This window comes from Macrobrachium rosenbergii, chromosome 41, assembly GCF_040412425.1.
Source record: "Macrobrachium rosenbergii isolate ZJJX-2024 chromosome 41, ASM4041242v1, whole genome shotgun sequence".
NCBI classification, from domain to species: Eukaryota; Metazoa; Arthropoda; class Malacostraca; order Decapoda; family Palaemonidae; genus Macrobrachium; species Macrobrachium rosenbergii.
Genome location: NC_089781.1, coordinates 51226152 through 51239175, shown reverse-complemented (window position 1 = coordinate 51239175; position 13024 = coordinate 51226152). Strand labels below are relative to the sequence as shown.

At 42.3% G+C, this 13024-nt stretch overlaps 1 protein-coding gene across 1 annotated transcript; it reads right to left on the bottom strand.

Moving 5' to 3' along the window:
• Positions 1–1804: 1804 nt before the first annotated feature.
• On the bottom strand, positions 1805–2218 carry LOC136827164 (uncharacterized). The gene has a single exon (XM_067084932.1). It carries the CDS (start codon positions 2216–2218, stop codon positions 1805–1807), a length of 414 nt encoding a protein of 137 aa, XP_066941033.1.
• Positions 2219–13024: the final 10806 nt, after the last annotated feature.

The following is a 13024-nucleotide window of genomic DNA, read 5'->3' as shown; positions in this document are numbered from 1 at the left end:
TAAACAACTGAACACCAATAAATTTTTCTGAACTCCATCTACAATGGTTCAGAAAATGGAGAGAACGTAATTTCTCGACATTCTCCCCACAAAAATAGCCAACAAATACTGTACAGTAAATCAAGGCACAAAAATTAATTTATGTACCTGAAACACATATCCATTACAACAGATCATGTTCATAATAAATCTTCATCAATCAGCTCCTTTCGCTTGGCATCACACTTTAATGCTGCACGTCTCATAGGACGATGTTGAGGTAGGGACTCGGTGATGGAGGTACTACGGGATGTGGTGCAGGAGCAAACCTGCATTTTCATCAAAACTGAGGAGTAACCTCTGACGTATCAACCTCAAGAAGTACTACTTTATTTAGACTCCAATGGTATAATTTGTCACCTACCTTTATGAGTAAGGACCGTACAACACCATCTGTACTAAGTATGAGCTTTTGTATGCGACCTAATGGCCACCATTTAAGGGAAGAAGTTCCCAAATCAACAAGGACAATATCACCCTCTTTAAAGGGGCATTCACAATTGTTAACACTGCTATAGTGTCTTTCCCTTAAAGCAGTGAGGTAATCACTATTCCACAACTTCTCAAACTTACACAGCACGCTAGACAGCCTAGCATACTGATTCCTTAGATCCAAGTTTTCAGCATAAGGATCTCATCACTAGCCAGGATATTCAGAGGTGGTGACAAACACACACTTCGCCCAAATATAAGATGTGCAGGAGTCAAACATTCCATACTGTCCTCTGAAAGGTATGTAAGTGGACGATTATTAATAATAGCAGAAAATTCTGACGTAAGGGTTCTCAATTCTTCAAAGGATACAACTTTTCTATAAAGGGCTTTAGCTTAACATCCTTTTTGTGACGCCTATTAAACGTTCAAAAACCCATTTTTCCATGGAGCCCTTGGTACAGAAAAAAACTTCCATTTAACAGATAAATTCTGCATATGCTCCATAACCTCAGGCTCGTCACTTATTTCTTTCCAGAAGTGCTGAAAATCTACAAAGTTTCTGGCATTATCTGTAATGATAACATCGGGCACTGAATATAATGCACAAAACCTCCAGAAAGGCTAGCAAAAAGTCTGATGCAGAAACTGATGATACCAACTCCAAATGTACTGCACGTACTGAAGCACAAGTAAATAAACACACATAAGCTTTCCCTGAATATCAGAATCAGGTTCAGCATAGCAAATAGCTCCTGTATAATCTATACCAACACAAGAAAATGGCCTGGTTAAAATGACTCTCTCTGCTGGTAAGGGCGGAGGACCAGGATTAGCCATAACCTTACCAGCAACCTTCTTACAAAACACACATTTGTTAATAATAGGTTTGACTACCTGTCTACATTTTGGTATCCAAAATTGCTCTCTCAGGAGAACTAACAATACTGAAACTCCACAATGATGATTGAGTACATGAAAATATCTTATTATAAGAGTAGTCAAGTGGCTTTGAGGTGGGAGAAAATAAGGTGACTTTGCAGTTTCCTTCAAGTTAGCATACTGATACGTCCTTTGGTGCGCACTAAGTTCTGTTGATCCACAGATAGATTTAACTGAAAAGCAAAATTCTTAACGTCAGCTGAAACCTTTAGATTACTGTTAAAAAGATATGCTACTAAACCAGGATAATGTTGTTGCTGTGCCAACCTTATTAAGTAAAGCAGTGGGTCAAGTGGAAATTGGTAACCAGTTATTATACTGATAAATTTCAATACTAAAAGCATTACTCGCTTTACTTTAATTAGGTTAGAGTAACAATCAAATTTAATAATTATGGGGGAGGCATAACATTTACTGGTTCAGCAATCATCTCATTAACACTCACGTTCAATGACATATCAACTAAATACTCCTTTTGAGGAGGATAATCTCCGCTAATCAACCAATCTGGTCCATACTTCCACAAAGAAGAAGCCAACAATACTTTAATATCACAACCTCTGGACAAAAGGTCAGCTGGGTTCTCCCTAGAGCTAACATACATAATGGGAAATGCTGAGTCTCTAATTTCTTTAACCCTATTTCTTACATAAGGGTCTTGACACTTATCACTCCTGATTCGTGCTATAGTGACTTCACTGTCACTCCAAATAAAACAAGATTGAAATTTGAGGTGTGATATTTTCATCAAAGTGTTTGCCAGTTTACAACCAATATTTACCGATGTCAGCTCCAACTTTGGCATGGTTAGCTTCTTTTGGGGACAAACTCTAGCTTTACTAACTAGCAAATTACTGGTCTGGGAACTCAAATCAACTGAGTATGCAACTGCACCAAAGGCCTTTTTGAGAGGAGTCGAAAAATATATGCAGCTGACATTTTCCTGGGGAAACAGCAAATCTAGGAAATTCTATGGTAGAAACTGTAAGCAATTGCTCTTTAACTCTATTAAATCTCTCAATAATCTCTGGGCTGACTGGTTCATCCCACTTCAAATTTAGTTTCCACAAATCTGAAATTAATATTTTCCTAAAATAACTACAGGGGAAACTAAACCCAATGGGTCAAAGACACTTGCTACGCATGACAAAATAGACCGTTTGGTGACTGATGAGTCATTCACACTACAGGGTTTCACATTTAATACATCTGAAAAAATGTTCCCGTTAATTCCTAACACTGAAGTTACACCATTTTTGTCATTTACTAATTTCTCTGCACAAATATATTCATTAAACTGTGCACTGTTTGACACCCATTCCTGTAGTGGCATACCTGCCTGCTCTAATATATGATTAATAACAGGATAGTCAGCTAACATTTGTTCAACATTCTCATAAGTACACAGAAAATTATCTACATAAAAGCAAGACATCAGAGATTTTGCCAATGGGTGTGAATGGTTAGTAAAGTGATAATTTACGGTACTTTGCAAAAGGAAAGGTGAACAAGTAGCACCAAAACATACAACCTTAAATCTGTATGATACAATACTTGAGGGGTCTGTGGTGTCTGTCATCCAAATGAATCTACACCAATCTCGGGATGATTCATCAATCCCAATCCTGAGGAATGCTTTGCTTATGTCTGAAATAACTGCCCAAGGATTGGTTCTAAATGCAAGAAGTGATTCAAACAACTTAGTGGTCAAAGATGGCCCTGTAAGTAAACATTCATTTAGAGAATAAGTGCCAGACCTTTTAAAAGAGGCATTAAATACAATACGTATTGGGGTTGTACTCGAGTCCTTCTTTACATGATGATAAGGCAAGTAGTGACCTTTGATTGGTTCCGACGGTGGAACACTTTCAATAAATCCTAAATTCAAATACTCAGACAAAATACTACTATAATGGTGCCAAAGTAAGGGATCACTAATGAATTTCCCCATCAATGACTTCAATTGTCCAAGTGCTATACGATAATTTGTAGGTGGTCTGCAACTTGACTTAAATGGCAAACTTACCACATACTGGTTATTAACCTTATGAATAGAATGCTCAAACTGTTCAACTGTTCTTCTCTCCTCTGGCGAGAGGTCAAACTCCTTTATTCCTATGGCATCCAATTCCCAAAGATTGGAAATGCTACAACACTCACTACAGAGGTCCATTACACCAACACGTGCACATATTACATGCTGGGTGGCTACAATATTCATTGACTGATCATAAGACCACTGAGGCATGGGACCATAAATGAGGGCACCACCAGCTGTACTGAAAGTACAAATACCCATAGTACTAGACTGATTATGTATAAATTTGTGAAAATAGTCTACACCAATAATCAACTGAATACAATTAACATTATCACTAGTAAGGTAGTGATCGGCCAATTTAACACCTTTACTACGAAGGAATGTGGCAACCTTAGCTATACCAGGAGTGAAAATACTAGTGTCAACATTATTATGAACCAATGCTTTAACTGAAATTCTTGATTTACCCAAGCGAACCACCACCTTAACCAGATCACAAGTAACTGACACTGGGTCACACCCAAATGGAGAAAGGGATAGTGTAATCCTATCCAAAGTCTTAAGGTTTAACTCCTGTACAAGTGAGGGACAAATAAATGATCTCTGGGAACCTGTATCAAAAAAGGTACGTGTTTGCAATTTTGTGCCACCACCTGAAACTTGAACAGCTGCTGTAGGTATTGCAGTTGAAACTAACTTACCTTCCGAACAATATCGAGGTAATACTGCACTTGACTGTACAGATACAGAACCATTATTACCCAAATCACTTGTGGTAACAGAACTTGAACTAACACTCTGTACGGAATCACCTTTGACAGATTTCTTGCTTTGAACATTAACTCTGTCCATGGACTTTGAAGGATTCAGTACTTTGTTGTTACACAGCTTGAAACAAAGGAAAGTATGATGACGTCCATCAGAGTGTCTACACTTCACTTGTGTTTTGCAGTTACTAACTACATGACCTGGCTGTAAACATAAAAAGCATAAACTAAGTTCTCTCAACTTCTGTCTACGAGATTCCACACTAGGATAATTACTACAATACTTGGCTGCATGGTTTTCATTACAGAACAAACAGGGCTTATGTTTTGGTTGAATATTAACCGAATTTGACCGCTGGCTACCTGCAAAAATTATTTTATATCTATCTCCTACCTTACCTGAATCTGACCGAGACACAATGGAAGCTACTTTTAGAGGGTTATGACCAACTGATTTCGAATCATGAGAACTTAGTTCTTTACAGTATTCAATCAAATCTAGTGCATACTTCAACCCTTCTGAAATCTGAGAGAGTGAAAGATCAAATGTTTGATATTTGCTGATAAATAACTTTGATGTCTCTGGCGACAACTTCTGGAGCAAAATATTTGTAAGGAGAGACTCAGACTGTTCAACATTGACTTCATTATTACTTGCCTGCAACATCAGCTTCCTATAAGCAAGTCTAAAATTCAACAATTCTTCATAATTATGTCTGGGAGAGGGTAAATTACTAAACTCTCTAAGCAAGGAACGAGTTAGACGGCTACTATCGAGATAGGTCTCTTTCAGCATCTGTATAGCCACATCATAATTCTGATTAGTAATACTAAGACCTTCTATGACCCTAAAAGCATTACCTTTGAGACTGGACCTTAAAATACTGAACTTCAAAACCCTGGTTATATCAGTACGGTTATGAATGACACTACTGTACAAATCCCAAAATGCTGGCCATTCCTGATACTTACCATCAAAATCTGGTATCTTTATATGTGGTAACCCTGGCAAGGGAAGTGCACCAATCCCTTATTAGGAGAAATACCTGTATCACTAACCTTAGACAGGGTTTTCTCATTAATTTTAGCAGATAAATAATTTCTGATTTTCCTAGCATTGCGACCAGCAGCTCTATAGTCTAGTAATTTGGGACCCAATAAATCAGGATTTCTAGTCAACACTGACTGATAATGAAGCCAAGTATTCTCCAGATTCTGCAAAGCACCTTGCAGGTCACTACTATAATTCTGAAGAATTTCAAGAGCAGGTTCACCTGTGCCTGCCAAGTACTGCTCTATCTCACTTCCTATCTCTAAACATGATGGACAGCATCATCATACACTGTCTGAATGAGTGTATCAGCATGCAAATTTGCACCTAGCGCTTCTGTCTCTGTAGCCATGACAATAAAACTACAACCAAATCACTGACGACAGGAAAATATTGTTAACACTTAAATATTCAATGTTAACCCTGAAATATAACACCACAATACACATTGATATACCGAATCCTGAAATACAAATACACCACAATACACAGTGATAATGGCGCAAATGGAATAAAATCCTAAAACATGTTACACACAATGATTATCTGAACCTCAAGTCATGGGGACTGGTAACTGCTGGTTAAGGTTATCAAACCCACTTAGCATAAGCACAAAACACCGTCATAAATATGATAATGAAACCAGGTAAATGCAAATACCATTTCACCAACGGAAGAACTTGCGGAAAAAAAACTATAGCGATTGATTCACGAGCGACTAAAACAAGAATGTTGAGAACTAACTATCTACTAAACTAATGGTATCCGGTTCGAAGGACCACTATCTAAGGGTGTGGGAAATTATTACTCGATATGCAGACTACTACACTCAATTGAGTTTTATCGGCCTGTTCCTCCCTCTCTGAACTATAAAACTCGAACACCCTTAGTTTAGGGAGACTTGATAGATCTGTTGCAGATCACCTTGGGGAGCAATTCCTACCCAAGCATAATGCGTACCTAATTCGGTACTGGCCTTACTTAACTGATTCACAGGGGAAAAGGAAAGGGGTCTCGAATCAATCACTATGTAAAATTTAACAATTTAATACAAGAAACGAATATTTAACACATCAAATTAATTAAATTACTAATAAACAACAACTGAATCACAACAACTGAATCACCGTGGGCTGTCTAGCAATAAACAACTTACATTAAACTAAAGGTTAATCCAAATTACACATATTACAGTTACAGTAAAATTAACACAATAACAAACTATCACAATAAAAGGTCGCAAATTCTTCCGATAGATCCCTTTGGGTCTTAATATACACTTAAGACAACCTCCAAAGGAACACGGATACTCCCCTTTCACACCGAGCTCTCGACCGTCTCTCCCTGCTTCCTGTCCAAAAAGCATAAAGGTAAGACTGGTGGGCGATGCGTAACTATTCCAACAACGATAAGAAGGGATAATTGCTAGTTATAAATACTAAGAGGGAGTATCAAGGTAATCGCATTTCCTTTACAAAGGAAAATGAAAACTTTCACTCATGAATATACAAATACATAAACATAAATAATACATAGACATACAACATGACAATCTGAAAACATTCAGATATTTGGTATAATAAACAACTGAACACCAATAAATCTTTCTGAACTCCATCTACAATGGTTCAGAAAATGGAGAGAACGTAATTTCTCGACAGCATGATTTGTCGCCCTTACAAATACTTCTCCCCCCACCAAGACAATAATTAGAGGAGGGATTATTGGATGAATCAATATTAATCATGGAGGCGCTGAGGCAGTCGGAGTGGGCCCCTGCTTCTGGAGAACTGTGGGCGTGGGGTGGAGCTGACACCTGGGGACGGCTGGATGCATTTTCTGGGTCGCCCGGGCCCCACTTTGAGGGGAAGTGGGTGCACCTGCTGGCAGGTATTGCAAGGGAACTCTGGGGTGCCTGCCTGCTTTCTTCAAAAATTCTCTGTCTAACAGGAATGCGGGTTTCAACCTGTCGATGGTGATCCAGTCCTCCCGCCCATGGATGTCAAGGAGGAATGCTTTGCTGGCCCGCCTGATGACTCGGTGGGAGCTCCTGTAGGGCCTGGTTAAGGGCGGGCGGCGACCGTCCACCCTGACGAAGACGTAAGTACAGGAGTGTAAGGTGGGTGGGCTGTAGGTGATGGTTCTGTCAGTGAAGGTCTTGTGGCAGGGCGCGAACTTCTGAGCGAGTTCCCTCAACCTCGGGAGAGGGGTGTCAGCGCCGTCGGCGGGAAGAATTCTCCGGGTACGGCCAGTTTCCCCGTAGACTTTCTCAGCAGGGGAAGCGTCGCCATTTGCTTTCGGTGCTGTGCGGAGACCCAGCAGGACCCAGGGCAGCTGTTCCTTCCACCTCTCGTCGGTGCAGCGTGCCATGAGAGCTGCTTTAAGAGAGCGTTGCGCCCTCTCAACCATGCCGTTCGCTGCGGGGTTGTATGCCGTTGTGCTGTGTAGAAAGTTAAGTATATCTTAGTTTAACTAGACCACTGAGCTGATTAACAACTTTCCAAGGGCTGGCCCGAAGGATTAGACTTATTTTACGTGGCTAAGAACCAATTGGTTACCTAGCAACGGGACCTACAGCTTATTGTGGAATGCAAACCACATTAGGCTATGATGAGAAATGAATTTCTATCACCAGAAATAAATTCTCTAATTCTTCATTGGCCAGACGGAGACTGAATGCTGGGCCAACAGCATGCTGCCGAGAGCTTCTAACCACCCCTCCACAGAAGAACTTGTGCTGTGTAGAGTTGTACCCATCAGGCATGCCAAGGAGACACAGAGCTCTGACAGGAAGGCAGGTCCCTGTCCGCAATGATGCTGTCTGGCACTCCGGAAACGGCTTATCCAACTGGAAAGGAGGGCCTCTGTGCATGATGTTGTTGACACTTCATCCATGGGGGGTTGCTTCGGGAAAGCGGGTGGAGTGGTCTACGATCATCAGGAAGTATCTGGCTCCCTCGACTGCGGAAGGGCCGAACCGCTGATGAGGCTGGGGAAGATCTGGCACGGATGCAGCTCCTCGCCCACTGGCAGACGTCCTTGTTCATGCCATGCCAGACAAACTTGTCAGTCATTAGGCGTGCCATTGTGCACCCCGATGGATGGGAGAGACCGTTGACAATGCCGAACACTTGTTTTCTCCTCGATGCGGGCACCAGGGGGTGGGCAGCCTGTGCTGGTGTCGCACAGCAGAGTTGTGTCCAAGCTTGCTAAGGGCACATCTTCCAATTTGAGAGCCGTCACTGCTGTCCTGTAGTCCGCCGTCTCTAGATCCACTGCTTGTTCCTCGTGAGGTCTTCGTAGTCGATGCCGAGGTGAAGGGAATTGATCTCTATTCCTGACAGACCGTCGGCCACTGGGTTTTTCTTGCCAGGGACGTAGTTGATGGTGCAACCGAACTCGGAGATGGCAGTCAGGTGCCGCTGTTGCCTTGCAGACCACGTGTCCCCTTGTTTTGCAAATGCATGAACCAAGGGTTTGTGGTCTGTTAGGATTGTGAATTCGGTTCCCTCCAGCAGGTACTTGAAGTGTCTCACAGCCCGGTAGATAGCCAGCAGCTCTCTGTCAAAGACGACGTAGCAATCTCTGCTGGTGAAAACTTGCAGCTCAAGAAGGCCAAGGGCTGGGGCATGCCGTTCACCAGTTGCTCAAGTACTGCACCGCAGGCGATGTTGCTGGCATCTGTTGTCAATCTTGGGGCAGTGGCAGGGTTGTGGTGAGTTAAGGTGGTGGCACTGGAGAGGGTCCTTTTGTCTGGATGAATGCCTGCTGCTGTGGAGCTTCCCATGTTAGTGTTTTCAGTTTCCCTTCAGGACTGATGTCAGGGGTATATAATGGGCGCATCTGGGATGAAGCACCGGTTGTAGTTTATCATCCCAAGAAACTCCTGAAGGGCCTTGATGTTTTGTGGTTCTGGAAAATTTTCTATAGCTTTACTTTAGAGGCCATGGGGCGCACTCCTGTTGGGGAAATCTCGTGGCCCAGGAAGTCTAATTTTTCTTTCCCGAAGATGCACTTGTCGAACCTGACAACTAATCCGGTCCTGCAGGAGTTTCATGACAGCGCGGATGTGGCAAAGGTGTTCTCTGGGGACCTGGGAAAAATGAGGATGTCGTCAACGTAGCAGATGCAGAAGGGCGGATCTCTCAGGATGGTATCCATCAGGCACTGGAAAGTGGCGCCTGCGTTCCTGAGACCGAAAGTGGAATAGGAAAATGTGTAGCTCCCGCAGGGCGTGATGATGGCGGTCTTTGGGACATCATTGGGATGTACAGGGACTTGGAAGTACAAATTCAGCAGATCCATCTTGGAGAAAATTTTGGCTCCATGGCAGGCACCTTTCAGGTCTTGCATGTTAGGGAGGGGGTAGTAGTCTGGTGTTGCTACCAAATTCAGACGCCGATAGTCTTCGCAGGGCCTCCATGAACCATCAGATTTCATTACCATGTGGAAAGGGGATGCCCACGGGCTTGATGCCTTTTACAGACGCCCATGGCATCTTGTAACTTCTGGGGACAGACGTTGGAACTTGGCATGGGTTGGTGGGCCTGTCATGGTGATGTGGTGGAAGATGCCGTGCTTGTCGAAGCCCCAGATGACTGGCATAGTGTGTAGCTGTTGGGGGCTGTGGAGCAGATGGAGGGCATCCCAGGTCCGGTGGAGAACTAACGGGAATGGCATGTCCCTTTGTTGAGGAGGCGTTGTCTGGCAATGTTGACTAGAAGTCCGTGGTGCCCTAGGAAATCTGCACCCAGCAGAGGGAACTTAACATCTGCTATGACGAAAGGCCGGTGGTATCTGTGCCCCAGGATTGAGATAGCCCAGGTCGTTGTGCCATAAGTGCAGATGGGAGTTCCGTTTGCTGCTATGAGGGAGGGTAGTGAGTCAGGCATTTTTTCTAAACCTTCCCTGGATGGCGGGAAAACCGACTGCATTGCCCCCGTATCAACCAGCAGGCAGCGTTTGGAGATCTCGTCTGTGATGAAAACCCCTGCTGGGCGGTGGGAGTTGGGTTTCACGACCACAGCTGTTACTTGTGGCCACCTCTGTCGTTTTTTGTGAAAGAACAGAGGCCTGCAGGTTCTGGGCATTGGTCCCAAACTTTGTATGGTAGAAACACCATGCCGGGTTTGGCCATGTCTTGTGCTCTCTGAATGGTGGTCTCTTCTTATAAACGGCGTTGATGTCTTCGTCGTGTCGCTGCCATCTTCCTCCAACAGGTTGCAGGCTCCCAGGGCGGCAGCGTGTGTCGAGGCCTTGGTGGCCTCATATAGTTTCTGGGCGTCGTCGACAAAGGCATCCATGTCCAGGTTCTCTGCATCCCTTATCTGGCGCCAAACTTCATGCAGGAGGCACCCAAGGAAGATTGCTTTTGTCAGGTCAATTGCTCTTTTCCTTCCATTCTCGTCGCGACCTGGGAGTGTTACTAACCCTCGCAGCTGGTCCCAGGCTTCCTTGGGTGATGCATCTCTGAGAGGGTCGATAAAATTTTTCGAAAAAATTACTTGAGTAACTTTTAGGATGGAAAGACTAATGAGGACAAGAGAAAATTGATAAAAATTAAATACTTTAATATAAAACTTGAGTCAAGACAAGTTATTGAAGGCTATAGCTTCATGAAATTAAGTAATAAATCCCCAGTCTACATTGACGAAAGTGTCCTGTTAGTTCCAAGACGATAGCTCTTGACCTCTCTTCACTCCAAGGTTCCACCCTTTTAGCGAAACTCCAACCTACAGGGGATAAAAAGGCAAGTTATAGGGAGCGACTGGTTGCCATCCCAAACACACTTAATATTAAAAAAAGGGTACCGAGGCTAAAACAAGAAACTTAAATCTCAAACGATTTTATACTGATACGTTAATCACGTCACTGAAGGTTGAAAATGAATGAAGGGCCTTGCCTCAATGATCTTTAAGTGTATAGTACACTATCGCCGACTAAGTACACATAACACCCCTTGGATCTGCATTACATGAACTTAACCGAGTTAGGTAGCCAGCAGCGAAGATCTTGGAACTCAGCCGTCGTCCTCCACCATGTATTGTCCTTCACCTTGAACCCCACACGATGAGCTTATTTTCTCATGTTCAATTTCGTACACCTTACGAAGGCTCGTGATTCAACAGGAAGTCTCTTGAGCTGCATTACTACATCAGTACCTCCGGGAAACGATCCATCAATAAAAAGTGCAGAAAGTAGGAATTGATCACCCGACCAGCCAACTATTGAATCCTCAAAATTTTTCGTAACCGATAACCGTCCGTCTTGTCTCTGGCGACGGTGGTGGTAGTGAAGGGTAGTAGCGGTACTTTGGTACTGTCTTACCCGAGCTTCTTCCGCGTCCTTGTTAGGTCTGACGTATGTCATTTAGTGACGTATCCAAGGACCGTGGAAACATGGAAGTCCATGTACGTACAAATTCAAGGGGTTACTTAACTCAGTTGATTAATTATTTAATTTAAATAAAGTTTGAGATTCAAATTCTTGAAAAATGTTATATTTGTATTAATATTTTTGTGCGCTGATGGGCCAGGTGAGCAATTTCTTGGAATTGTGGAACGAGAATAAAGCAAAAAAAAAAAAAAAAACTGAAAAGTTATACAATAAATTTTACAACACTACAATCACATTAAACCTTGTGTTGCTCAATTAGTGCCTTGTTCAGTTCTCGACACTTACGAGCAGCTGATCTCTCAGACTTGTAGGAAACTGTACTGGTTTCAGGAACAAATTCAGGAGAAACAGAGTTACTGTCAACGTTGATGGAAGTATCTGTTAGGAATATCAAGTTATCAACGTGTCGTCTTACAATTTCTCCGATGGATTTACGTACACTAGCGCTTGTTACTTCATCCAGGTCATTCTTTTCAATTTGTACGATGACACCTAGCGGGTAAGCAAAAGGCTTTATAAAACCTGTTTTTATACTCACTAAATCCCCTACCCTTAATTCAGTATGAGATTTCTTACCATACCTATTTTTTCTATCCGTTGCTTGACTGAACAACGTAGCAGTAAATTCGCCCTGATAGATTTTTTCCAAGTTAGCTTTCACTTTCATAAAACTGCCTCTTGATTATTGCCGAATATATCATCAGAGACACCCCAAGAGTCGTCCTGATCTGAAGTATTAAGCTCAGGAATTATACTCACACAAGGTACTTCATACCCCTTCACTATCATCTCTGGAGTCAAAGGGACAGGCACGCTGTTGTCAAAATCTAATTTATTTAGAGCATTTCTGAAGGCGATTGGTCTTTTATTTACGAGCATTTTAACCTCAGCAATCAAGAATTGAAAATCATCATAATCCAAAATGTTATTTCGAATGCTCGAAGTAACTATCCTTTTACTTGCTTAACCATAGTTTCAACAAACCCACCTAATTTATGTGCATTAGCAGGGAATGGATGAAATTTTAAAGACTTAATATTATGCGATCTTAAGAAGTCAATGGTCTCTCAATCATTTAGATAGAGATAGTTTCTCTCTACTCCCGCCACTATTGGGCTTCCATTATCACTAACTATTAAAGAAGGGAAACCGTACTCAAAAATATGCATTTGTAATGCCCTAAGAAAGGAGTTTTTATCAATCAACCTGCATACAACCAGATTAATTGCTCTAGACCAAAACAGGATATGACCAGCACATATACCTTATAGTTTTGTTTGTTTCTGTCCTTAACCAAGAAAGGTCCACAATGGTCGATGCAAATATTCCTAAACGGAATAGCCTCTGGGTTTATTC

Excerpts from the sequence above, each read along its gene's own strand:
- LOC136827164 (XM_067084932.1), bottom strand. The coding sequence starts at position 2,218 with ATGCCAAAGTTGGAGCTGACATCGGTAAATATTGGTTGTAAACTGGCA.